At 38.7% G+C, this 26,910-nt stretch overlaps 1 protein-coding gene across 1 annotated transcript in view; it reads left to right on the top strand.

The window, feature by feature from the left end:
- LOC136857961 (myosin heavy chain kinase C) overlaps window positions 1-26,244 on the top strand; it is a 42,703-nt gene extending 16,459 nt beyond the window's left edge. Inside the window, exons 2-5 of the mRNA XM_067137098.2 lie at window positions 381-611; window positions 18,482-18,614; window positions 21,924-22,081; window positions 24,719-26,244. Coding sequence (XP_066993199.1) covers window positions 381-611; window positions 18,482-18,614; window positions 21,924-22,081; window positions 24,719-24,934 — 738 coding nt within the window. The 3' untranslated portion in view covers window positions 24,935-26,244. The remainder of the gene's footprint in view (window positions 1-380; window positions 612-18,481; window positions 18,615-21,923; window positions 22,082-24,718) is intronic.
- Window positions 26,245-26,910: the final 666 nt, after the last annotated feature.

The raw sequence follows: 26,910 nt of genomic DNA, 5'->3' as shown, positions 1-26,910 counted from the left end.
CTGACAATAAACAATAAACATTCAGAGACATAATCGTAGAACCAACAGATCTGTTGAATATATTTTCTAAGGAGACTCTAAAGTTGGATTTTAGATTGTAAACTGAACATACCATTTGCTGAAAAATTATTGACCTTGATCATATTGTTCTTGTTCTGTATTTTAATGTAAAATTTTGTAGTGTACTGCAATCTGAATAATAACATGATTCACTTGTATAAGTGTAGTTATAATTACAAGTCTTGCATGCACAAACACCTTCATTGTGTTCTATCTTCATTCTGCAACTATACCCCTCCCCCTACCCCTCGGCCGATCCTGGCTATGCTATTGAGTCATATTATAAATTATGCATATTATGATGTGAATCTGCCTTTCAGGTATGGGGCACTGACCTCCGCCTTCAAGGAGTGATTGATGCTCATAAGTCTGTGGTCTACCACATTGCTGCCATAAAGGACACAATATACTCGTGTTCAAATGATGGGACGGTTAAAGCCTGGGACATCAACACACTTAAACACAAGAAGACTCTGATGAATAGTGAAGATGAAATCTCTCGTCTCTTTGTGGCTGATGGTGTGCTCTATGCTGGAGATGACCAAGGCTGTGTAAGTACAATACGTCGTACGTCATAGTTTTATTGAATAATACTTATAGGGATGGCATAAATTGTGAATCTTTTCCAAACAGATGTTTTTATAGAGCATATAAAATGTTCACCGAAGGAACTGTAACAATGCTTACCTCATGCTAATCCTGACATGCTCTATTGACTGGGTTATACAGTGTGATTCAACCGTCCTTTCCAATGTAGTTTTATGCAACCCAACTAACGTGCGATATGGTAATTAGGTGGCTATTCTCCTGCAGGCATACTGTATGGTACTAATGTCCAGTGAGCAAATTTTGCACACCCCAGCGTCTGGTTATATCCTCCGCTCGCAAAAACGACGCCTTGAAATCATGCACCGATGTCCTTTGACCATGTAACTATGTTAGTGTGTCGTGCCTCGTGACCAGGTGTAACGAAGAGGGGAATCAATGCATAAAACTATGCAACAGCGCAGTAATTAATGTCTTAAACACCGAAATGGATGGCGTACGCACTCTGCTCTCGTCATACTACCAGCATGTTCCCAGCAGTGTAGCGTAGCGGATGTGCCATTGGCGGTTCGAATCCTGCATCGTTCACATATTTCTGCATCGGTATGATGTTTGAATACGTGAACACAGGCCCCACCTCAGGACAATAGGCGTGATTTCCAAGCAGCCACCAGTCCGCGATAGGCCCGTTACGTCAGGTGAAAGAGAAGAGGCCGTCTGGAGGCAGCTCGTCATAATCCACACATCATGCAAGGGCGATTGCACAACATGTTAACGCCAGCTAGCTGTCCGTCCGGCGAATACTGCATCAACATAAATTTCACCCATACCATCTTGAGCTACACCAAGAGCTCCATGGGCGGGATTTAGAAGCTCGCATGGAGCTCTGTTGGTGGGCTATTAGGCAGGTTGGATAATGATGTAGCATTCGTATCACACATCTTGTTCTCGGACGAATCGCGTTTCCACAATACTGGGAACTTCAATCGCCACAACATCAGTGGCGGCGCGTGACCCTTATCAAAGTGTTAGCACACTAGTTCGTAGAAACGCGGATAAAAGCAGTGTATGGGTATTAAAGCTCAAATAGAATCGTGCATTTTTAAACTTACACAAATCAATCCTCTCCGTACATCTACACATATTAGCTTACATCTTGTAACACAGCTGTATCCGGCGATTTTTGGCAACAAAAATGTCTATAACAGAATCATGGAACCCCGGATTCTTTCTACAGATTTTCAGGAGGTTATTCTCAATTGAAAATAACGACAATTTTAATTACCTTTCTTCTTAAATAAGTTTTTATCCCATTCATTGCCGAAAAAGATCGACAGAGGCGCTAGTAGCAGGAATAGTCAAAATTAAAGAACATAGTTTTGTTACTTCGGGTAATGCCGCATTTAATCCTGAACATGTTAAATATTTATAAAATTCTAGTATGCAGGACTTCTTAAATTCTGTTGATGGTTAGATGGCCGACAACACGGTTTTGAGTACCAGGACGTTGAAGTAGCTACCATGTGATTTAACCAGTGACTAGAATGACCGAGCAGGAAAAGAGTCCATCTATGTTTCAAACAAGTCAAAATACAAAAGAGAAAGAGATTCGAGCTTATTCAGTTTGGAAAAAAAGTTACGTAATATGCCGAACCATTGTATCAAATATTTCACAATGCAGTCTGCAGTTGTCAATTTCCACATCACCAATTTTCTGCCTTTTAACTATAAACTCACTTTTATTTGACAAAACTGATGGATGTTTGTATATGCACTACTTCGAAAACAAATACAATTTATCACGTTTGTCATTGAGAAATCTCTTGAATTCATCGACTTTGGCAGCACAATATCTTTCATTTTGGTTTGCAAATTGTTGAACAAGATTTTTTCTTGAGATAATACAGATGAGAATCAACTTAAAAGAAAAATATATTCAGAATCGCAGAGGTGGCAAACTTTGAAGTGGATTATCAGTAATCACCCTCAGCCCCTCTGAAATTTTTCGAGTTAAGTCCAAAGCATGTCCTCCCTTCTCGATAATGATACCCCTTCCCGACAGCAATCTATTCTAAACTATATCATATTACACAATAACATTTGTACACTGCCTGTTAATTCAGTGATAAAACATTCTTTGTAACTTGTTTGGCATCCAGCATATGCTTTTGAGTGGAGGTATTCTTGAAACATCCTTCCCCCTGTGATGACATTTTCGACTTCTGAACCATAAACGATTCTAGTGTACGTGTGCATAATGTGTCCCTCAATTCTGTAAATACAACATTACTTAAGAATTTGTACTGGAGTACAGCAGAGTAAATTCTTCAATCACACAATGAATTTCACAACGCTTATGGGTAGCAAAAGGAAGTGACGATAATAATAAGTATCGTTTCCGACTCACAAACAATGAAACGAGGAGGCTTGATCAGAAATGCAGGAAAGGATTGAACATCTTTCCTTCTTTCTTTATTCCGTAGAAAATAACTTTCGTGATAAAATCGCTTTTCCGTGATAATTTTCCCTTTGACCATAATGCCGTAATCGTGAGGTGAAATCCGCAATAATTACGGACAACCCGTAATAGTTGGGCACCCTTGAAATCATGTAGATTGGCAAAGTAACCTCTCGAACAGGTTCTTGTTTCATCGTCCGATTCTTCGGTGTTGCTTATGACTGACTTGAAGAATATCTTCAGATACTTTTTTTTTTACTTCTGATATTACTTCAACCAAACTATCTGTATGTATCTAGCGGGTCAGTGCAACTAATGGCAAATGGTATCTACGTCTGAAATACAGCTTTTCTCTTTGAAGATCTCAAGAAAAAATTGCAATCCAAGATAGAGCTTCAAAGAATACTTTTCATTCCTTAATGCCTTTAACAGATTGTTTTAGTAGTAGGTTTAGTTTGTGTGCATAGCAGTGCACGAATAAGGCTGACTGATATTTGGCTAGATTTATCTGTTGTAGACCGTTATGTGCTCCAGCCATAACATAATTTTTGAGCGACTAATTTATCACTAAATTGGAATTCATTGATTAAACTGAAATCATGTCCAGCCAGAGAAATATCAGAGCGATCGCTACTTATATCAAAGAACCTAATAAATCTCTCCTGAATATCAACATTTGTAATATAACGAAGCCCAGAAAAAAGCTGACATGTTTGCATTAAGTTCGTGGTCTCATCTTCTATCACAACAGGGTGCTTCTTTGAACTCTTCTTTTCTTTTATTTAACAAAACAGCTGAGAATGAATCGATTAACTTGTTATGGATATCATGTGAAGCACCAAGCAGGAGAGGGTTCCAAGTAGTTCCGTTTTTCATTGTAAGTGGCTCTATACTGGAGACATTCATCAAATTTTCCTCTATTGATTGAGTCGTGATTTAGGGCATGGCTCCTAAAAGGCAGCTCTTGTTCTGCCAGGAAACGAACAGAACCTATTAGACAATTAACTAAATACCCATTTGCTTTAATTTTTTTTAAATGTTCGTCCCAATTAATTTTTAGGGCCACCGAACTTCAGTAAAGCTATTTTGGAATGAACATGTCTACAGACTGTTCATTTCGTTTCTTTGATTGCTTTGTTAGCAGCAAGAGTTCAGCTAGAGAATTAACAAGTTCTCAATAACACAGCCGCATTCGTTCTCCACCATAACTGAATCTCCCTTTAACAATAAGAAAGCCACGGCAAGCACAAGACACGCTCCAAACTATCACCATTGAATACTGCATATGATTAGAGCCCTGCGCGGATATACAAAATAATATCCGCATCCGCTCCGCATCCACACCCGCATCCGCGAATGGTTATCCACATCCCCGAATGGTTATCCGCGGATACTGTAAATATTTAACTACGGTATATTACACCAAGTTTTTGAAACGGTTAGGTCTGTTAATACAATAGGCCGGACACCCGCACCAGAACCTCTACAGTCACAGGTTTTATGAGGGATTTTCTCTTGCGACAACTACCGACCTACTGACCTTTGTTCCTTCCATTAATTACGGGCAGGAGCCAATTAGGCTTAGGTCAGATTTGCAGCTTTATGGTCTCAAGTCTCTCATACCACTGTCAAGGATCACCTAACCACAAGCAAAAATAAGGGTATACCTGAGTGAAAATTAATAAACGTAATTGTTTAGAAATTCTCCGCAAAATTAGCACTGCCATACAGTTTATATCCGTCAAGACACTAATCCGCGGATAAATCCGACTGAATTGAAGTTCCTCATGTTTTCCTCGGCCAAATGGCAAATAGAGCGCACAGTCGGCATATCTTTATCATGTGACAGATGCGGAGCATTCGTCACTTAAAGTGGTATTTATTCGAAAGAGAATGAGGTTTTATGGTTGTTATAATATAGTATACGGCAGTAAATAAACAATTAATCTATATGCCATAATATTATGTAGTCATATCCATTGATTTTTCGTTTTTGATGGTGTTAGCCCGGCTAACACAGGCCCGCCGCGCCTGCACAACATGCACGGTTGGAGCCCAAACAATCCTCAATGGGTGCGACAGGTGGCCCATTAAGTATGACGAGGAGAGAATGTGTGGTGTGGAGTCTTGGGGGATCACCTGATTGGAACTTATTTCTTTGAGGGCCACTGGACGGACCCATGCTACCTGCACTTTCTGCATCAGGAACTCCTCCTGCTCCTTGCACGTTTGACGAAATGGTTGCAAGAGGATGCAGCTCCGCCACATTCGACTTTACCCGTTCGTAACCATCTGAACGAGGACCTGCCAGGGAAATGGATGGGACAAGGAGACCCTGTTTCTTGGTCTGCCAGATCACCAGATTGAACGCCGTTAGACTTCTTCTTGTGGGGGCATTTGAAGAACGTCGTTTACACTCAAGTGCCGGAAAACCTCGACCAGCTCCGGAAACTCATCACGGACGCATGCCGAGCAATTACACCTGGAATGCTTCAGCACGCAAGATGATCTATTGGACACCGGGCCCCAATGTGCATAAATCAAAACGGTCATCACATCGAGCATTTGCTGCGATAAAACATTGTCAGGACAGTTGTGTTCCTATTATTTACGGTCCGTATGTGTCCGGCCTGCTAACTAATTGGCCCTTCTTAGGACAACAAAGACATTCATTCACACACAATTTGCATGAAAGCGGGTATTGAACTTACATTACGTGTGGCAGGTATTAAACAAATATTTCAAAAATATGGAATTTTTGTCCCGAACTCGAACCTCCCGCCTCACACGTAAAGCCTCTCCTCCGCGACTTTCCCAACCACGCTACGGTTCCGTACGGCACACTCTACAGCTTATAGCACATATTATCGTAGGTTTACTGCGGTCACCAAATCAATTTAATGTTTCGCTGACGTGTGAGGTTCATATGATCTAGAAAGCACACGTATTCCTTCCAGGATTTAATACGAGTATAATATAACGGCAACCTATCATGGTGAGGCGGTAAATACCAAGATATTTGGTTGTATTGTATTGTCTGAGCATACCGGCAAGGCAGATGTTTTCAGGACAGGAATAGTATTGCGGGTTGCATAACACTACGTTGGAAGGGGCGGCTGAATCACACGGTATATTATTGCAGATACTTCACATTTATAGTCTACTACCTGCACTACCCGGCGCTGCCCGGTTTTGTTTGTGAATGTTTACTTTTAAGATTTGTATTGCCGGTTAATTAAGTGTGAAATGAAGATTTCCTTATTGTGACTTTGATTGATATTTTATGAACTACTTTGCCTAATTCCAAGCTTTAAATGATTTATTTTTCACGTAAAACTTTGTCCTTGTGGAAGCAGGGGCGTAGCCAGGGGGGGGTTACTGGGGGTTAGAACCCCCCCATTGAACTTTCACAAAAAGAAAATAAATAGAAACTGACAGTAAACAATAAACTTCTTTTATGTGATCAAGATAAACTCCCTGCAATCTACTGCTTGTTGAGAGTGTTTGCCACCCTACCTGTCACCACTGCAGCCAGTGAGAGATCATTTTCAACATTAAGACGCCTTAAAACCTACCTCAGAAATACCACAAGTGAAAGTCGACTCAACGGGTTGGCTCCCTTGAACATTCACAGAGACATAGTTGTAAAACCAACAGATGTGTTAAATTTTATTTTCTAGGAAGCCTCGAAAATTAGATTTTAGATTGTAAACTGAACATACCGTTTGAGATAAAACTGCTGACCTCGATCATATTGTTCTTGTTCTGTATTTTAAAGTAAGAATTTTGTAGTGTATTGCAATCTGAATATCACATACAGTAATTCACTCTTGTATCAGTATCCTTATGACAGTCATGCATGCGCGTACCAGACACGCACAAGCACTTTCATTATGTTATATCTTAATTTTGTAACTGTAACCCCCCCCCCCCCCATTGGCCGATCCTGGCTACGCTACTGTGTGGAAGCCCAGATTGTCTGGGAACTGCATCCATAATCTCGCTCATTTTGGACATTTTACTTTTCACCCCTTCTCACATCTTCGCCCTCCCCTCCACCCCGTGCTGATGGAGGCAGAACTCCGAGTTAAACGGTATCCGGAGTGTAACTCTTCATCTCAGCGACACTATGGATTCCACACTAATACGTATTAGTCGTTTACGATTATTTTTACATGTCACTCCTACACATTCTCGGCCCTTGGGACGGGAGTGTGAAAAGGAGTGAAAAATGTCCAAAATGATCGAGATTATGGATGTATGTTTTTATGTTCTGCCATAGTTATGTTCTACCAGAGCTCTTAACCAAACTCGTTACACATTGGATCCACATAGCAAGACATGTGGACGATGTTTGGTTGAAATTGCTTTAGTGGATTAGAAGGAGACGTGGAACACACACATACAGAGAGAGAGAGAGAGAGAGAGAGAGAGAGAGATTGGTCGGAAACAACGTGAGCCGGGTATATCACAGTTGGGTTGGTCATGCTGATAAATAATTTGAAAATATAATCTGATATCTCACTCCGTTATAATTTTGTCAGCTGCTGAAGTTAGCCAATCAGATGACTTCGCAGGCGAATTGAAATGGGATTTGCGAGGTGGTGTTGCTAAATCTGTACGTGGCTTAAGACTCGAATCATGAGCAACCTCATGAGCACAACAAACACTGTGGATCGGAACCACATACAATAAAATCACAAAAATGGCAAATATACACAATCAAAGACACAAAAACATGATGCCATATTTTCCAGGGCTCACGAAGAAAAGCATGCGGCATTTACGCAATCCTCACTCATTCAAAGACTCGATGGAAAATATAAGGAGATAAATTTACACTTTAAGCAACACTTCCTATTCAACGTAATTTCCTGAAATAAATCACATGACACAAAATCAATCAACTGGTGGACTTTATAACGACACGCACAAATCAACGTGGATTCCTGAAATAAATTACATGACACAAATTCATAAAAATAACAGAGTAGGCTTTTAGGCTTTAACTTTCAACACATATGTTAACGTTGGTTCCTGAAATAAATCACATGACAAAAATGTCATTTACGTTACAATTATATTTACATTAACAAGCTTCCACTAATTTACACTCATCTTGATATTCAAATAGTCGTGAAGATGACACTATCAAAATTTGTGGATCCAAACTCCACCATCTCACACATACTCATTCCCACATCATGCAAGAAATCTCAGGAAAAATGACGGCATGTTTCCGTACACTTTGAGCTCCCGTTAATAATACTTTAAACTTTAAATATGACGTAGTTATTCCAAACAAAAGCTAAACTTACTGAAATTAAATATTAAAACTAACCTATCCCCTTTTTGTATCAAACCAGATGCACACATAGGACGCATAAATCACCCTCGCCAACACACGGCGGAATGACTCAAAGCGGAGATTCATTCTCCCAAAATAATGCAGCAATCATAAAAAAACACAGGATCCAACCCTTCGCACACGCTGCTCAACAGTCTACCCGGGGCAAGTCACAAAAATATGAAGATGCAGGCTTTTCAAATGAGGAACGCGTCCTCTTACTCAAAATCGTACTAAGCCATATCACTTGTCCAAAGTTGACAGAACTGAATAAGTATATGAAATGACGTCGTCTAACATTCGCCCGCATGCAAAGAACAAGACCACACTGGTCACAAATCAAAGCACTCGCGCTCGTAAAATTAAAGATGAATAATACAGTGGCCAACTCTGTAATAAATATCATAATCTGAAACTAAGAAATTGCAATATAGACAATCGATCATGTTACTGAAATATCTCCATATTACAACTAGAGAAACTCGCATTAATGATAATAATAAAAATACATTTACAGAAAATGTATTATAATTATTCGGAACTTGGAATACGAAAATGGGTCGAGGAATTCGTGAATCAAACACTAATTTACACTCATCTTGATATTCAAATAGTCGTGAAGATGACACTATCAAAATTTGTGGATCCAAACTCCACCATCTCACACATACTCATTCCCACATCATGCAAGAAAGCTCAAGAAAAATGACGGCATGTTTCCGTACACACTTCGAGCTCCCATTAATATTACTTTAAACCAGTCCTTCTTGACTTTAATTTTAATCCTTATTTACCTTTACATTTAATCCCCGAGACGTACACTGCGTCTCAAACATCAAAGCAAAAAACAATCAAAATGAATGAGGCTGAAATAAGAAACAGATCCTTAAAAAGACGTTAACCACTCAGCCAATAAATCTGCATAAAATGGAAAGAAAGCAAGCTGTGGCCTTATGCAAACGGTACACGTCATTTACGTTACATTTATATTTACATTAACAAGCTTCCTAACATTTACTTTAAATAGGACGTAGTCCTTCCAAACAAAAGCTAAACTTAAAATTAAATTTTAAAACTAACCTATCGCCTTTTTACATCAAACCACATGCACACATACAGAATTTACATTGATAATTTTGTACTAATCTATTTCGCTGACTCATTTACCTGCCTGCCTTAAGAACAGCCGGCCCCAATCGTGTTTTAACCAGCCATATCGATGATGATGCCTTATAAAAATACTTGAAACAGTCCTTTGGTTTCCATCCTGGCGTAGAAAAGTGATGTATTTTCTGTCGTTCCTGCTGCTTCTGGATGTCGTCTAAAACATCCCCTCATTCACGATGTAGAAACTAGTTACCAGAGTACTACGGCCGGGGTAATTTTCACTGACCGTGAAACCAGTTCTCATTCAGTCTAGCGGAACAACTCCTCTTATCTCACCGTAACTAGGTCAGATATTTACCAGGTATATGCAAGACTGGAAAATGTGAAGTCCATGCTCTCGGGAAACTATTTACACAGGCAGGCTACTATGCATTAGAAATGATTAAATGAAACTGTTCTCTCCTCTGGAAATCGAAAGTTAAATGCCATTCTCCCAGTATTTGAAAACTTGAAATGATTAAATGCAGACTGAGCATCTTCCAACAAAATTACAGGTCCCCACGCGATCACTTTTTTTTTTTTACAAGATGGCGACTACTGTGTGTGAGTCTGTGATATCCGTAGTAGATAATGGTGTAAGATGCAGTGAAAAATGTGGCAAATGCAGAAGAGCAGTTAAAAATGGGATTCTGTGTCGTAAGTGTGATGAATGGTACCATTTTCGTTGTGCAAATATTGTAAATAGGACTGATATTGAAGAAAGTGAGTGGCTGTGTCCCGAGTGTAAACAGACCGATAGTGAGGCAGAACAACAAAAAAGAGAGACATATGAAACTATAATTAAGATTTTAGGAGTGCTACACGAAGACTTATGCGCTCTGAAACATGAACATGAAAGCTTAAAAGACAGAATAAAGAAACTGGAAGATAAAGATGACATTGGAAAAGAAAGATCGCCGTGGACGGAAGTGACGCGTAGCCATTTTAGGCCTAATGTTAAACATATGGGAGAAACTGCGTACAACTTAAAACCGGGAAAAAACTCTTTGCAGTGCCAAAATAGATTTCAGTTACTTCAGCAAGTTCCAGAAGAAGACACACCAAGTTTTCCAAATAATTTTAAATCCAGTGGAGGTAACCTACAGAAGAAGAAAACCAACCCAAAGTCAAGATCGCCAAAGATTCATCTTTACGCAGACAGTCAAGGGCGGGGTATGGCAGAAGGTATCAAGGATGAGCTGCAGAATCCAGAAACTGAGGTTTTAGGACTAAAAAAACCAGGTGCCAAAACTGAAGACGTCCTTTCAAGTTGTGATCCTGTGTTAGAGAAGGACAATTATGTGGTAATTGTGAGTGGTACAAATGACATTGCTGCAAATGAAGGTGAGGAACTAATTACGACTCTCAGAGGTAAGATTTCCAAACTACCTGACTCAAAAGTAATGGTAGTTAATGTGCCACCTAGGTATGACCTTTTAGAGGACTCATGTGTGAACAAAGCTGTACATGATGTAAATATAAAAATCAAGAGATTATGTAAGAGTTTTAGAAATGTCTATGTAGTAGATACTTTAGGTCTTGGCAGGCAAATGTTCACTAGGCATGGGTTACATCTGAATGGTAATGGAAAAGCAAATCTCTGTAGACAAATTGCTACAATTGTCAACAGAGATTTGCAAACTAATCTGTACTTAAGAAAACCCATACCACTAAACTGGCACATACAGGGAAACTTGCCAGAAAACCCAGACCCTTAAATCAAGATCTATGTACAAGGATCTGGGTTCCAGGGATGTTCTCAACTCATGAGTCAAACGTTACCCAATTGCAACAGTCAAGTTTTAGGGAGGAAGGAGGTCTGAGATTGCTCTTGGTAAACTGTCAGAGTGTAGTAAATAAACAATTAAAACTCGGTACATTGATGGAATCTTATGAGACTGATGTGGTGATAGGAGTAGAATCATGGTTGAGAGAAGGGGTGGGTAATAGAGAAATATTTCCAGAAGGGTACACAGTCTATCGTAGAGACCGAGGAGATAAAAAGGGAGGGGGGTGTTTATTCTGGTGAAGGAAACTTATTGTTCACATGAATGGTTTACCGATGAAAGGGATGAAATATTAGGGATAAAATAAGTTTGTCATAATATGAAGGAGGTGGGAATTATAGGAACATACAGGCCTGGAAGAGAGGAAAGAGACATGGAAATATTTGAGAAAATAATAGATTATGCTAATAAAAACAATAATAATGATATGGTAATAATTGGGGGAGATCTAAACTTGCCTGAAGTTGAATGGAATGGAGCTGCAAGTGAAGCCCATGAACAGAAACTGGCAAATAAGTTAATTTGGGAGGGAGGATTTACACAAGTAGTACAAGAACCGACTCGTCTCAATAACTTACTAGATGTATTCTTGGTTAAACCATGGGAAATTGTTGATAAAACTGAGGTAATTGAAGGAATAGGTGACCATAAGGCTGTAATAATGGATGTAGGACTGGTACCAAAAAGGCTTAATAAGAGGGTCACACAAGACAAGAAATTATACAGAAAAACTAAAGTTGATGAATTTGGGACTTACCTTAAATCACAATTCAGTTGTTGGATAAGTGAAAGGAGTAATGTGGATACACTTTGGGCTAAATTTAAAGGAATCATTTGGGAAGGAGAGAAGAGATTTGTACCTGTTAAGAAGGGTAAAATGACCTCAGACCCTGTTTATTATACAAGGGAAATAAGAAAATTAAAAGGAAAATGTAGAATAGTAAACAGGAAAATCAAAGAGGGTAGGGAGAATAGAGAAACTAGAAAACAGCTAATGAGGGAACTGAATAGAGTGAAAAAGGAAGCAAAAGAGAATTATATGAATGGCATTCTTCAAGAGGGTAATGGCCACAAAGGGAAATGGAAAAAGCTGTATTCATATATTAGGAATCAAAAAGGAAAAGGAATCCAAATTCCTACAATGGTGGGAGAAGGGGGTGAACACTATTTAACAGATACTGAGAAAGCAAACCTCTTCAGTAGGGAATTCAGAGATTCAGTAGAAGATTGTCAGGACTTGGAAACCATAACAGAAGATAGAGAGGGAGAGACACATAGGGAAACAAGAAGCTTCTCATTCACAAATGAAGATATTTTCAGAGAAATCCAACTGCTTCAGCAAGGAAAAGCAGCAGGAAGTGATCAAATTACTGGGGAGGTATTAAAGACAATGGGGTGGTATATAGTGCCTTATTTAAAATTTCTCTTTGACTTTGTCATAAATAATAGTGTAATACCAAAGGAATGGAAGGAATCTATAATAATACCAATTTATAAAGGAAAGGGTGATAAAAGGAAACCAGAGAACTACAGACCAATCAGCCTGACCAGTATAGTTTGTAAAATACTGGAGAGTTTAATAGTAAAGTACATCAGAGGGATATGTGATGATAAAAATTGGTTCATGAGGAGCCAGTATGGATTTAGAAAGAAATTTTCTTGCAAGGCACAACTGGTGGGATTTCAGCAGGACATATCAGATCAGTTGGATTCAGGAGGCCAGTTAGATTGCATTGCCATAGATCTTTCCAAAGCCTTTGATAGAGTGGAACATGGAATATTATTAAAGAAATTGGAGGGAATAGGATTGGACATAAGGGTTATACGTTGGATAAGAACATTTCTAAATTCAAGGGTTCAGAAAGTCAAAGTAGGAAATAATATATCACAGGAAGAGAAAGTTTGGAAGGGAATTGCACAGGGTAGTATAATCGGTCCGTTACTTTTCTTAATATACGCAAATGATTTAGGGAACAATATAACATCGAAAATAAGATTGTATGCAGATGACATAATTGTTTATAGGGAAATAAATAACATTGAGGATTGCTGAGAATTACAAAGGGACCTTGAGAGTATCCAAGAATGGGTTGAAGAAAATAATATGAAGATTAATGGAGGCAAATCAAGTGTTACAACATTTACAAACAGGAGCTTTAAAACTGAATTTGAATATACTTTGGATGAGGTAGTTATCCCTAAAGATGGCAAGTGCAAATACTTAGGTGTGAGATTTGAAAGTAATTTGCACTGGAAGGGTCATGTTGATGACATTGTTGGGAAAGCATACAGATCGTTACATGTCATAATGAGGCTACTTAAAGGATGCAACAAAGCATTAAAAGAAAAAAGTTACTTAAGTATGGTTCGTCCATTATTGGAATATGCAAACAGTGTTTGGGATCCTCACCAAGAATACCTAATAAAAGAACTAGATGGTGTGCAGAGGAAAGCAGCAAGGTTTGTAACAGGGGATTTCAGGAGAAAGAGTAGTGTATCAGAAATGTTAAAGGAACTTGGTTGGGAAACTTTAAGTAAGAGAAGGGAGAAAACTAGACTTATAGGATTATATAGAGCCTATACAGGAGAAGAAGCATGGAGAGATATCCATGAGAGGCTTCAGTTGGAAAATAATTATATTGGTAGAACTGACCACAAGTACAAAATTAGAAGGAATTGTAGCAGAAGCGATTGGGGTAAATTTTCATTCATTGGGAAGGAGTGGAACAGTTTACCAGAGGTAGTGTTTGATCCTTTTCCAAAATCTGTACAGATATTCAAGGAGAGAATAAACAACAACAGGGAAGATAAATGAAATGTTAGAGGGCATTCGACCAGTGCAGGATATTGTAAATAAAAAATATGTTTGATTAAATTAATTCCATCCCCTGGTCTATGGAGTTTGGACAGCCCAAGTAGGGGACTGCCTGTAGGGGTGAAGTCGTGGGGACTTCGAGGGCCCTGGGACCGCTCCGGTAGCTGTGAAGGCCCTTCAGGAACTCTGAAAAGTGGTGGCAAAAGGGGCTCTGGTTAAAATGCAGCAGGTCGTTATGCTACTTAGGTTCCAAAATGGGTAAAATATAAATATGTAAATAAATTCAATGTTAATTTTAATCCTATACCAGTTGTATATTATTATTAGAAGTAATTTCACATACTGTATATGAGTTGACTATGTTTGTAAGATATTATAAGTAGAATTTTGTAAACAATATAAATTTATTAAGGATGATGTGTGTGTTTAATAGAACAAATTATTATAGTAAATTGTATAATATTGTATTCTAGGAAAATTTTCTTCGTCTCTTGTTAATTTAAAATTTAGTGCTTGACAATAATGTATTTTAGTGTACCATTTGCCACCGAGGTAGACACCTCATTTGCAAACAAAGAGATTTTGATTTGATTTGATTTGATTTAATGAACAACACCATACTTTGTACGTTGCGGGCGGAGCCAGCGGGAAACTGCTAGTAGTATTTAAAAATATCTGAGTTATGATTTCATACTTCAAAAACAATGTTTTATAGAGCATGTATAAAAATAATAATATTCTTACTTCAAACAATTTAGTAGTCCTTCCTTCTTTCTGAGGGGTCTTCTCCACTTAGCTGTAATCTTTGAGAAGTTCAGTTCAATAACAGATATACACAAACAATTACAGAAATTGTCTTTGAATGAATATAATTCCATGCACAGATGGTGGATTTCACTGAACTCTTCTCTTTTTTTTTTTTTTTTTTTTTGTTCATTAATATCATGAGACCAGTTCACTCACTTCCTTGAGTGAAGAAGAAGTTCATCATCAGAACTACTAGATATCTTTATTACTGTATAATAATAATAATAATAATTGTGTAAAGTACACCAACCGATTCAGCTGGGGAGAAACAGGAATGCTGTATGCTGCCTGTGATCTGTTTGACATCATTGATCGTGGTGCGAGGCACCTTAAGCTGTCTTAACAACTTATAGTTTGTTGAAATATATTTGAAGAAAATATGGGAAAGGACTGTGTGATCTTACAGTACCTTACTAAGAGATAAATAAAAGAATTGGTGGTAGGCTGTCACTCTTGTAATGCTGCAGGGTTTTGAGCATTTCATAGACTTACTTATTAGAAATAAAAGACAAATATTATGTGGATAATACATTTTATTCAATAGAACATGGTACACTTGGAATGTAGATAATAACTTGGTGTAGTATGGATCTGTGATATGAGAATTAAGAGACATTATTTAAGAGTTCAGGAGTGATATTATGAATATTAAATGTGCTATTCTAAACAACTGACCACAATGTATTCGCATTATTCCTTTTCCGGGGTTTAGGATGGGGGTTCCCTGAAGTCTGCCCCTCCCCACTTGGCAATCAACTCTAATTTACATTACCTCTGACCTGCTATTAATTCTAAGGAGAAAGAGATAGCAGGCAGGAGTGGGAAGTGATAGTAGAGGAGTATCAGCCTATTTCCATGTCAGAGATGCTACCAGGCAGACTGTATTGGTAGGGTGGTATTAAGGCGTGATATTAAGGGTCAGGACAAAACCACATAGAAAGAGAAAAATGCCTACATGTAGAACCTGACTAGCCGTATATAGCACATGCAATGGTTCTGGAAAGATCCAGGTGATAGCGTTAGTTGAGAATAGGTATCATGCAGAAGTCATTAGCCTAATTCTTGCCAGTCCACTTATTCAGGGGATTAGTCCTTTTGGGTACTGCCATGATTACTGTAGCACGGGCTTTGCCAGTTGCCGAGCCATGCGGCAATAACCACTATGGCCCCTCGGATCGCTTGACCCCCCTTGGGTCCTTCATATCCAGTCTACGATCCCAGAGAATAAGGGCAAGTCCACCAAGGCAGGGGCCTCCTGGATGTGGGTAGGACATGACATTAGGCCTACTTTCTCTCTGCCCAGGCCATGGCCCAGAAAACTGGGCAAGTGTAATGAGAGGCCAGGTGGCACCCCCACCCAGTTGGCACACACTGGTGCTTCCCGGAGTGCTGCGCAGGCCGTGTAGTGTTGATCAGCACCAAAGTGGTTGTACCTCACTAGGAACACATTGCTACCTTCACGGTGGCCCCACATCAAACAGTGGAAACACTGCAAGAGCTGTTGGGGGGGGACGTTCAGATCTCACCTGACTGCTGCTACCCGCTGAGGTCCTCTCCTGATTGATGCCTTGTTTGACTGCCTTCCTGGGAGCAATCCTGAGGTGCGGCTGGGTCGCCCTCTCCTGGTGCGCCGGCATCTTTTTGTTAGATCTGCGGCGGCATCTTCTTCCAGGTTTGTGGTCTCTTCTTGGTGGGAGAAGAGGCCTCGTCCTGGTGGCCCTCCTCCCGGCCTGGTTATCGTGGAGCAGCGCATGATCCTGCTGTCATGTCAGCTGCTCCTTCCTGGTTGGCGTCGGCAGCACCTACAGGCGTGCTGGTGTGGCCACTGTCCTTTTGGGTACACCGGAACATCTGCTTAGAGAAGGAGGTGCTCACAGGCTGGGTGGCCTGGCTTGCAATCGTGGAATGCCTGGGGGTGTCGTCCTCCACTGCCGTTGCCGCCATGGTCCATACCCTGGGAATGGGCCCGTTCTGGGTTACCTGTTGAGGTGAGTAATGTTGCTGGTTGGATGCAATGGTCTGCGTCCATGTCTCGAAGCAGGGCCACGACACCTGGCTTGCACAGTCACGATGACAGGGTGCAGATGCCTCCACCTCCGTGCTGGTGTCCTGGACTGCGGGAGCTGGGTCGGTACTGACCACCGTGTTCCTCAGCCCCTTATCCTTCTTCGATGTCTGGGTGCCAGCTGCTCGGGTCTCTGTCCTCCCAAGGGCACCAGCGTTCATCCCTGGTATACCATCCCTCCCTGGAGTCAGACAGCCTGAAACAGAGAAGGGAGCTCATTCTCCATGTTGCGCATCCACTCCTGATTGTGATGCCTTATGATCAGGCCTCAGGGTAGTAAGCACTTGACAGACATGGTTGTCAATATCTTCTTGCCTCCGTGGTGGGGGTGGCACATCCTGTCCAGGACTAAGCCCCTTTCAGAAATTGTGTGGTGCCCCGGCCTGTAGTAGATGAGTAGAGCCTCGTTCTCTGGCTCTGAGAAGCTCTCAGAGAAGAAGAAGAAGCCGTCAAGGGGTGCACACCCGTCGCTGAACGGGTCCAGCTCTATCACAGTCTCTGGCATTGGCGTCTCTTATTCCCTTTTTTTAAATTGCTAATGGCTTTACGTCGCACCGACACAGATAGGTCTTATGGCGACAATGGGATAGGAAAGGGCTAGGAGTTTGAAGGAAGCAGCTGTGGCCTCAATTAAGGTACATTTGCTTGGTGTGAATATATGAAACCACTAAAAACCATCTTCAGGGCTGCCGACAATGGTATTTGAACCCACTATCTCCCGGATGCAAGCTCACAGCTGCGAACCCCTAACTGCACAGCTAACTCGCCTAGTCTCTTATTCCCTGTTGTCTTGCATTGGCCCTGCAGGTGCCTGAAAAAGGACTGGAGAAGTACTGCTGAGAAGCACTATTAGACAATGCTCTTCAAGTATACATGGTAGTATACTACAGTTGTGCTCTTAGAAGTGTATAGGTAGAGACAAATACTGCTCTTTCCTCTTTGTACTAATAAGTACAATTTACCTGACTAGTACTCAGAAGTACAAACAGCCTGGCGAGGAAAGTGACTCAGCAGGAAGCACATACGTCCACTTGCTGTGACTGCCAAACTCGTCTTCTGAGCGCAACACAGCGCCATCTTATAACAGAGTATGCAAGTGACGTCACATATTTAGCACAAATTCTGCCTTACTTTGAAGCACTATTATATGAAAACTATTTCAGATTTTCAACTTTTTTCAACAGGTAGCCTTGTCTTTTATCAGTCAATTGAGACATTAGACATAATAGAAAGTTAAATACTCTTGGTGATAAACACATTCTACCCAAACATTAAAAGCATCTTAAATATTTTTATCCATGTACCCATCGTCAAGGAATGTATGTCTACGTTAAAATACAAAGTAATGCCATCATACAGAAGAGAATATTAAAAGAATGATATATGTTATGCTGGAATCACATTTAATATACAAAAAAGTAGACAAATACTTGACTAAACTATGTTGCAGATTACTGTGTTCGAGAATGACGAAGTTAAACTAGTTTACAATCTGGTTGAAGAGGTTCGGGATTTTGCAGTTGTAGGCAACTTGATCTACACTATAAGAGATCGTGATCTTGTCATCACAGAAATGTTGCCAGGTAAGTTTCATTCTGATCTAACAATTTTATTAAAACTGAGTTTAAATGCTGTGCCCTAAGTAGGGATGCATTCTTGAACAGTTTCAACTATTTGATTGCCGATGGTAACACGGAGGTTATTTGGGCTCGTAATTGTTGTTTTATTGTGGTTCATCCTCCTCACACCCACAGCTTAGGAGGCTTCCTTGAGTTGATGCAGCATCAGTTCCACTTCCGCAGGACTGCTGCTGATAAAGACACAAACATCTGCTTCTCTTCAGATTTTGTTATTATAAAAGATACTGATGTATCTCAAAATTAGTAATTTATCCCATCTATAATTAATATTAGCTGATAATTGTGAATTTAATGGAATTATATATTAAAGTATTCCCATATAGTAAGGAAAGTAGTCATACTGGTTCTTTAATGAACATTTTTTTTCCTTTTCTTATACACTATGTCTTTCTCAGAGGCATGCACTGGACTGACGTAAAAAGAAAAAGAAAAAAAATGTGCTGCTTCACCGAGCCAAAACAGCATTTAGATTAGTTTCAAATGTCTTTAAATTAAAGTAATGATTTCTATTACTAGCTGATGCACCCATGCTTTGCTATGGAATTCTACATTGTATACAGAATTCTATGTTAAGTAGTGTACACCTTGTGAGCAAGAATGTATTATATTGCATAGCAACGTTACCCTAGAAACGCGACGGGGAAGTCACCAAACGTCTTTTCTCATATGAAGACTGGGTTAGGGAATTTGCATTGTGATGGTAGGTCTGCTTGCCCACTCTGTCACAATCAGGTTGGGGAGTTTTCATTATAATGGCAGACACTCACTCTCCACCTGCTTTTTTACTTTCTCAGAAAGACTGCCTTAGTGGTTTTCCCAAGTGAAATGAACATAGGTCATTACAATGACGTCAGTAGGAACGGCGCGATTAAAAGCAATATGAAATACTCGATCAAATGAAAAACAACACATTTTCTCACTTTTAACGAACAGTACTACGCTGCCGATCTAACAGTCCAAAGTTCCAGAGCTAGAATGGCCAAGCCGCACAGCCTTGATCTGTGAACACACTTCGTCTTTTTCGTTCGGGGGGGGGGGGGGTTCGAATAGCAGAATGTCCCAGGAGGACAAATCTATGCCCTTTTACTAATCTCTTTCCTAGGAGTACCCGATGAGTCAGAAAATCTCATTTCACTACACTGGTGGCAGAAAAATCTATCTGACTTGGAGGCAAATTTTTCCTCCAAGCCAGAGGAGAAAACCCCTCTTCACTGCTAATTTCGAACAAAATGAATGTAGAATTTAATAAAAGTGAAGAGGAAGACGCTTTTCTTAAGTAACGTCTCTTTTCAGGGTTGAATTTTGAATTATTAATGAATTGTAGTACTGTAATTTGGAATAGGCTTAAATTGTAATTCTAGACCAGGTCATACTACTATTACTAAGTGAGCCTCTGCCAAATCTGCATACTGCTCATTCAAAACAGCGCGTCAGAGTAGGGAGTGAATAGCTGGAATACTGATGAACCAGTGTGTTACGTACCAGCAGTATCAGACAATGTATGAACCAGAGGAATAGCATGCTAAAGAAAACAGTTTTTTAACTCTCCAGCTCTTTCCCGCCAATATTGAGTCAGGCTGTTATGCTCAGTACGCAACAGTAATCCCATCTATCAGAGTTGAGGGCACGATAAGAGGCAAATAACATCACAACAAACAATGGTCAATGTAATGTTATTGTTGATCAATGTTATGCGCTTTCCATATTGTAGGCCTTCGCATTTAGTTTCCTTCCGCCTCTGAAATACTACTCTTATCACAGTCGGTACGGTAAATATGAATAAGACACAAATGATCGGAAATTGTATTCTCTATAACTCTCATTATGTAGTACTTTTCTATAGGAGCAATAACGAAGGTATTTAAAAATTAAATTTTAGACGCCTACTCCTAAACTACCATTTCACCCAGGTTCAGTAAAATTGTTTATAGCTTAGACTACAGTTCTTTCTTCCCCGATTCTATATACCGATTTTCATTAAATTCTGTTCACCCATTTTCTCGTGGCTCGGCGTTGATGTGGACTTAGCAACAAAAATCGAAATTCATGAATATATATATATATATATATATATATATATATATATATATACGGTAAAATTGTATAAGACATAAATGATCAGAAATTTAATTCTATGTAACTTTAGTTATGTAGTATTTATCGACAGGACCACTTAAAATATAAATATTTGAGAATTGAATTTTAGGCCTTCCCCTAAACTACCACTTCACTCAGCGTGAATAAAATGATTTATAGCCTAGATTGTAGTGGCTCATCCCCTGACTTTACATACCGATTTTCATTAAATTCTCTTAAGCCTTTTGCAAGTGATGCGTGTACATACATACTTACAGACAGACAGACAGACAGACAGACAGACAGACAGACAGACAGACAGACAGACAGACAGACAGACAGACAGACAGACAGACAGACAGACAGACAGACAGACAGACAGACAGACAGAAATTACGGAAAAGAAAAAAGTGCGTTTCCTTGTTACTGTGGATATGAACGATAGAGAAATACCATTTTTTTCAAATTCTGAGCAATGTACAGACAAAACTCTTATTTTATATATATAGATGAACCCTCAGGTTTCCTCTCGTCCGTGAGTAAAATCAATGCTTCAGTTTGCATTAAAGGTTACCTAGTGAAACTATAGGAGTTTACTTCTACAATGTCCTATGACTGAAAAGCAATCCTTATACTCATACATACATGCTAAGTTTTGAAATGCATCATCTGATTGCTCTGCAGTTTCTTCTACCATCATCAGACAGAGCAAGGGTGTGGAAAAGGAAACTTTTGATTTGTGCCTGGGTTACAAAGATACTAAGCCAGTACTGTACAATGAGAGACACAGTAGTAATAAGTTGTTGTTCACACAGTGAAATAACAATACATTAATAGTTGAATATATATGTACCATTGATAGGAATATACATTATTATACTGTCATTTATTACTGATTTCTTTAGATATGAACTGAATTTTTTCACTCATTAATGTGCACAATAAACAGTTTTTTATACCTTGTATTTTGACCACATTTTTTAACTGACATAAATTTTAAAAAATGATTATACTGTATGAAGGATATTTTAGAAAGAACCCTTATTGGTAAGATCTGGGTATCAAGCAGTAAATAAATTATTGATGTTTTCCCTTCTATACTAATTATTTTTTCAACATTGAACATAGTGAGAAATAATATGGATATGGTACAAATAAATGTTAATTTCTGAACAGGGGAATCAAAGAGGGTCGTTACTCGACATACCATGGAGGGCAGCAGTCCTATGTGTATAGTGGGCAATAAGTTATGTTTTGCAACAAGGACTGCTTCAGCAATTGCTGTATATGATAATAACAAGGAGGCCCACTACAAGTATCTAGCAGAGCTGCAGGTACGTCACTATAATCCTTTACGAGAAAACTGTCATGATCTTCAGTTCAGTTTGAAGGTGTATTTCAATGGTACTATTTTTTCAGTCTTAGAAGCAGATAGTGACAATTTTCAATTATTTTAAAGTTTGGAATTGCAAATGTTATTTTATATTTTTGAAAAATGTTTGTTAAATAACTGAACACTTTATCAGCATAGAAAGACATTGATAACATATTTTGTAAGACAATATTGCACTTTATGATAGAAAAAGAAAGTCATGTTCAGCCGTATGGATTAATCTGAAATAAAAGTTAATTTTCTTACAGCCTATCATTACTATTCACTGCTGAAGGCTTTCACAGCTGTGTTATTTATTTTTAAGCTTGCATGTTTTGCCTTGTTTAAATAATATTAAATGGTATTAACTGACTGTAAGAATTTTAACTTTTCTTTAAGAATATTGCATTTTATGATTTTTCTCTTGTGAGATATTATGGTATGTTCTTTTTAATCATTTGTTAATGTCAACATTTCACATATTTCTTAGGTAGGCTAACAGTAAGTATTGGGTGGAGTTACAAGGATGAGAGAGTTCAAATTAATTGGGCATAAATGCTCTCTGTAATGCAGTGGATAGTGTGCAGAAGACCATCAAATGGAAGATCCATCTATCTCTCACTTATCGTTCTCTCAATTCTGCGGATTGTGATCTCTGAGAAGGCTATTAGTCAGCTGTCTCCATCTCTTGTGGTCTCGACCATATGTGCTGCACCAAAGATGTTCAACCCTGTTATACTTTTGATAATGTTCAACCATCGAGTCGGAACTTGATAATCCATAGATGTTCCTTAAACAGCTATACCTCATTTATTATTATTATTATTCACACTTCACTCGCCGTGGCGATTCATCGATCACAAGACAGACTGTTGTCAAGTTCTCCCAACCTATACTGCTGTGATAGAAATGTTCTTGTCATTATAATAATAATAATAATAATAATAATAATAATAATAATAATAATAATAATAATAATAATAATAATAATAATAATAATAATAATAATAATAATAATTGTTGCTGTTGTTGTTGTTGTTGTTGTTGTTGTTGTTGTTGTTGTTGTTGTTATTATTATTTATTAGAGGTAATTTATGCCAGGAAACTCTCTCAAATGCTTTTTCATAGTCAGTGAAGCATATGTATGGATTTTGGCTCCTGCTCATCATACATTCTCCTAGAATAATTCTTAGAGTGCCAATGACATCTTGGGTACCAATTGCTTAATAGAAACAAAATTGTGTTTCTTGGATGTAGCCATAGATTTCCCCTTCTAGTCTTTCGTTATGATTTGGTGCATGATGATTTTGGAAACATGAGGAACCAAACTAATTATTCTGTACACACTCCAGTTGGTTGCTTTTGTTTTCTTTGGTAAAGGGACAATGACAGAATTCTGAATTGCAGAGGACAAACAGTGATATGAAGAGACAATGAAATGGAAGTATAAGAACAACTTAATGTGTGGAATCAGGTGATAGAAGAGTTTGTAATGAAAATAAGGATAGAGAGGAATAAAACATTAGTGATGACAAGAGGAAGGAAGGAAGGAAGGAAGGAAGGAAGGAAGGAAGGAAAATAACAGTACCGATATATGGAAAACCAAAGATGGAAAGATAACTGAGGAGGTTGGAAAGAGTACAACAATAAAATGGCTTTTACCAGAGTGTAAAGAGTACCGATGTACTGTGGAACCAAGAAGTTCCAAGGAAACGCAAAGATGTTCTATATTCATCCTGTTAATTTACTTATACTGATATATTCAGCAAGTACAAGGACAATAAACAAAATGAGATGGGAGTAGAGTTGAGGCAGCTGAGATGAAATTCCTTAGAGGTATTGTAGTTAAGAAAAGAAAGACAGAATCAGAACAGAAGAGATTAGAAAGAGGACTGGAGCTTTAAAACTAAAGGACGGGATAGAACCAAGCAAGCTGAAATGGAATGGACACAAAAAAATCAACAGGAAAGAGATCACAACAAAGACCTCTAAAGAGGTGGATGGATACAGTGGAGGAGAGTATAGCGAAAGGAGGAAATATAGAAGAAATGAGATCAATAGAAATGCTTGTAGCTTTTTCATTAGATAGTGACCTCATTGCCAACTCAAATTCACATTTAGTCACAGGTAAAGGTGTGACTAAATTTGTATTTGATTCAGTTGTGTAGATGTACTCATATTCTTTGCTGTACAGAATCTTACTGTACATTTCTCAGTGGTTCTTTATTTGTGTTTCATCAGAGATGATTGAGCCTTGGTTGTCTGCCTTGTTTTCAGTGCCAAGCTACTCTTTCCTAGCCTTTCCAGTTCACATTTTTGATGGAGCTGTTGTTCTTTGGCATTACTACATTCTTGATCTATTTTGAAGTCTTCTGTATGACATTCTCCCTTCACTTGTATTAACTCATTCCCACCTCTTCCTTTCCTTCATCTTGCTTGATCTTAGAGTGAATGGACTGTGTAATCAAGTCAACATACTCGGTACAGAAACATATATATTCATGTAATGATCTTTGGCTATGAGGCACAGAGTAACCAAACTGCACATAATAAATGAAGATCAGTGGACTCATATCTAAGTGCCTTTATTCTTTTTCAGGGCCACAGTATGATCATAAATGCCTTGTGTGGCAACAATAGCACTCTGTATAGTGGAAGCTGGGATAAGACTGTGAAACAATGGGACCTTGAGACATGTAAGTGCACAGCTACGGGTGAACTGGATTACTGCATCAATGCACTGGCAATTGGACCTCAGGGAGAAGTGTATGCAGGAGGAGCAAATGGCCTCATTTCAAGACTGGACAGCAAATAAGTTCAGTGGGAATATCAATATTGGAAACAAAGAAAGAATAAAGACTGAACATACCATGAATGCTATCAATAAAGGAATAGGTAGATAATGTTATGCAGTAAAACATTTCTGAAAGTAAGGCAAGCTGTAGGTACTAATAATTGATTGAAAGAGTAGTTTGTTTCTATATATACCAGTAACTGACAAGCATTTTAGTCCAAGACTGACACAGCTTCTCATTAGGTTCAATGGTCCATTGAAATCCTTGCCACTTGAAAGCAACTTATTCTCCTGATTATTAGTTTCTTAAGGGTAAAATCAAGAGGATATTGCTGGTCATTTGGCTTTCTTTACTTAGGGTATAAGGTGCATTTGCCAGCCCAGTTGGATGATTCATTCTGCTGAGTAAACCAGCAAAAGCTTCTAAAATATCCCTAGATGGGGTATAGTGTTAAGAGGTATAGGGGAAACATAAAAAAAAAGATTAAAACATACTTAATTTGCCAGAGAAGGTTGTGGCTCCTTACCATCTCTGTTATTTGGACTACCAGTATACTTCTATATGATGCTCACACAACCTTCCTCTCTCCAAATTTGCCTGGAAACAGAGCAAGCTTCATCTTCATTTTGGTACCGGTAACACCTAAGAGAGGGTGAGGGGATTGGGAAATGTATTTCTGACAAAATTGCTCTCACTTGCAGTTATAAGGTTGCTTTCCAGTGGTACAGATTTCTGTTTACCCATATTACCAATGTTATTATATTACAGTATTGTGAATGTGTTTTATGTATGTCTGTAATCTAAAGTGTGTGTTTTGTGTTTTATAGTTTTCCATTAGAAAAATACTTGAAATCAAATACTTGGGAAGGCTGCTTCCACTTCTGAACATTTCTAAGGACTGATTCTGTGAGGGCAAATTGTTTTGTAGTGTATTCAAGTTTGAAACTTATGAACAAAACAACTGGATCTGTGGATGTATTGCAAAAAATAAACTCTTCTGTTTTCCATGTTTACTCTTTGGTAAAGAGTGTGATGCTAGTAGGGCAAAAAAAAAAAAAAAAAAAAAGTGAATATATTTTAAAAAACAAAGAATTGCTCATTCATAAAAATTTGGTAGGCCTAGTTGATCTTTCAGTGCTTGGGAAAACAGATAACAGAGAATAACTCAAGTCTGCATTCAGAAAGAAAAAGGCATAATGATTTGAGAAAAAGTCAGTACCGGTAAGTTATGTATTACCAAAAATGATCGACTGTGTCAAGTTTTGTAATGAATTTCAACTAGCACATTGTAAACAATAAACTTCATGACAGTTCCATATTGACTTTCAAACTCTTGGTTCTTTTTATTTCTTAAAGAATTTTAGTTTGTTGGTCTGTCATCCCTATTGATCCTTAGTGTATCCAAGAAATGTTGATGAGCAGCCTCTTGAAGCTCTAATTTACTTTTATTCTCAGCAGGGTCCATTATTCCAAGGGCATCTAGAGTCCATAAATCTGATACACAGGCTTTTCTTGTTACCATAGCTGTCACCACCATAGCCATACTTTCCTCATTACTGTGTCCTGAAGGCACTTTACCCATTAAAATCCATTCCAAATGAGTTTCCATGGCCACTAGTCCAGTACTTAGCACCCTGTGGCCTCCTGTAAACAATTTGTCTGCAACATCAGCTCCAATTAATATTTCTATTGGTCCATAAGATTCAGTGTCACTCAAAACAATGTCCTAACTTCTTAGTTCCTAATTCCAAGGACCATGATGTACTGAAGGTATGGCACCACAAATTCTAGTTTAGTCATCCAGACTAGAGAGACAAATAATGTACACACAGTAATGTGTACTGTCTTTAGTTTTTGCCGGGCTGAGTGGCCTTCTGACCCCAACTTGGCAGGTTTGATCCTGGCTCAGTCCGGTGGTATTTGAAGGTGCTCAAATACATCAACCTCGTGTCGGTAGATTTACTGGCACGTAAAAGAACTCCTGTGGGACTAAATT

Source organism: Anabrus simplex, chromosome 1 (genome assembly GCF_040414725.1).
Source record: "Anabrus simplex isolate iqAnaSimp1 chromosome 1, ASM4041472v1, whole genome shotgun sequence".
NCBI classification, from domain to species: domain Eukaryota; kingdom Metazoa; phylum Arthropoda; class Insecta; order Orthoptera; family Tettigoniidae; genus Anabrus; species Anabrus simplex.
The sequence above is the reverse complement of the archived record's forward strand: the minus strand, read 5'-3'. Positions and strand labels throughout refer to the sequence as shown.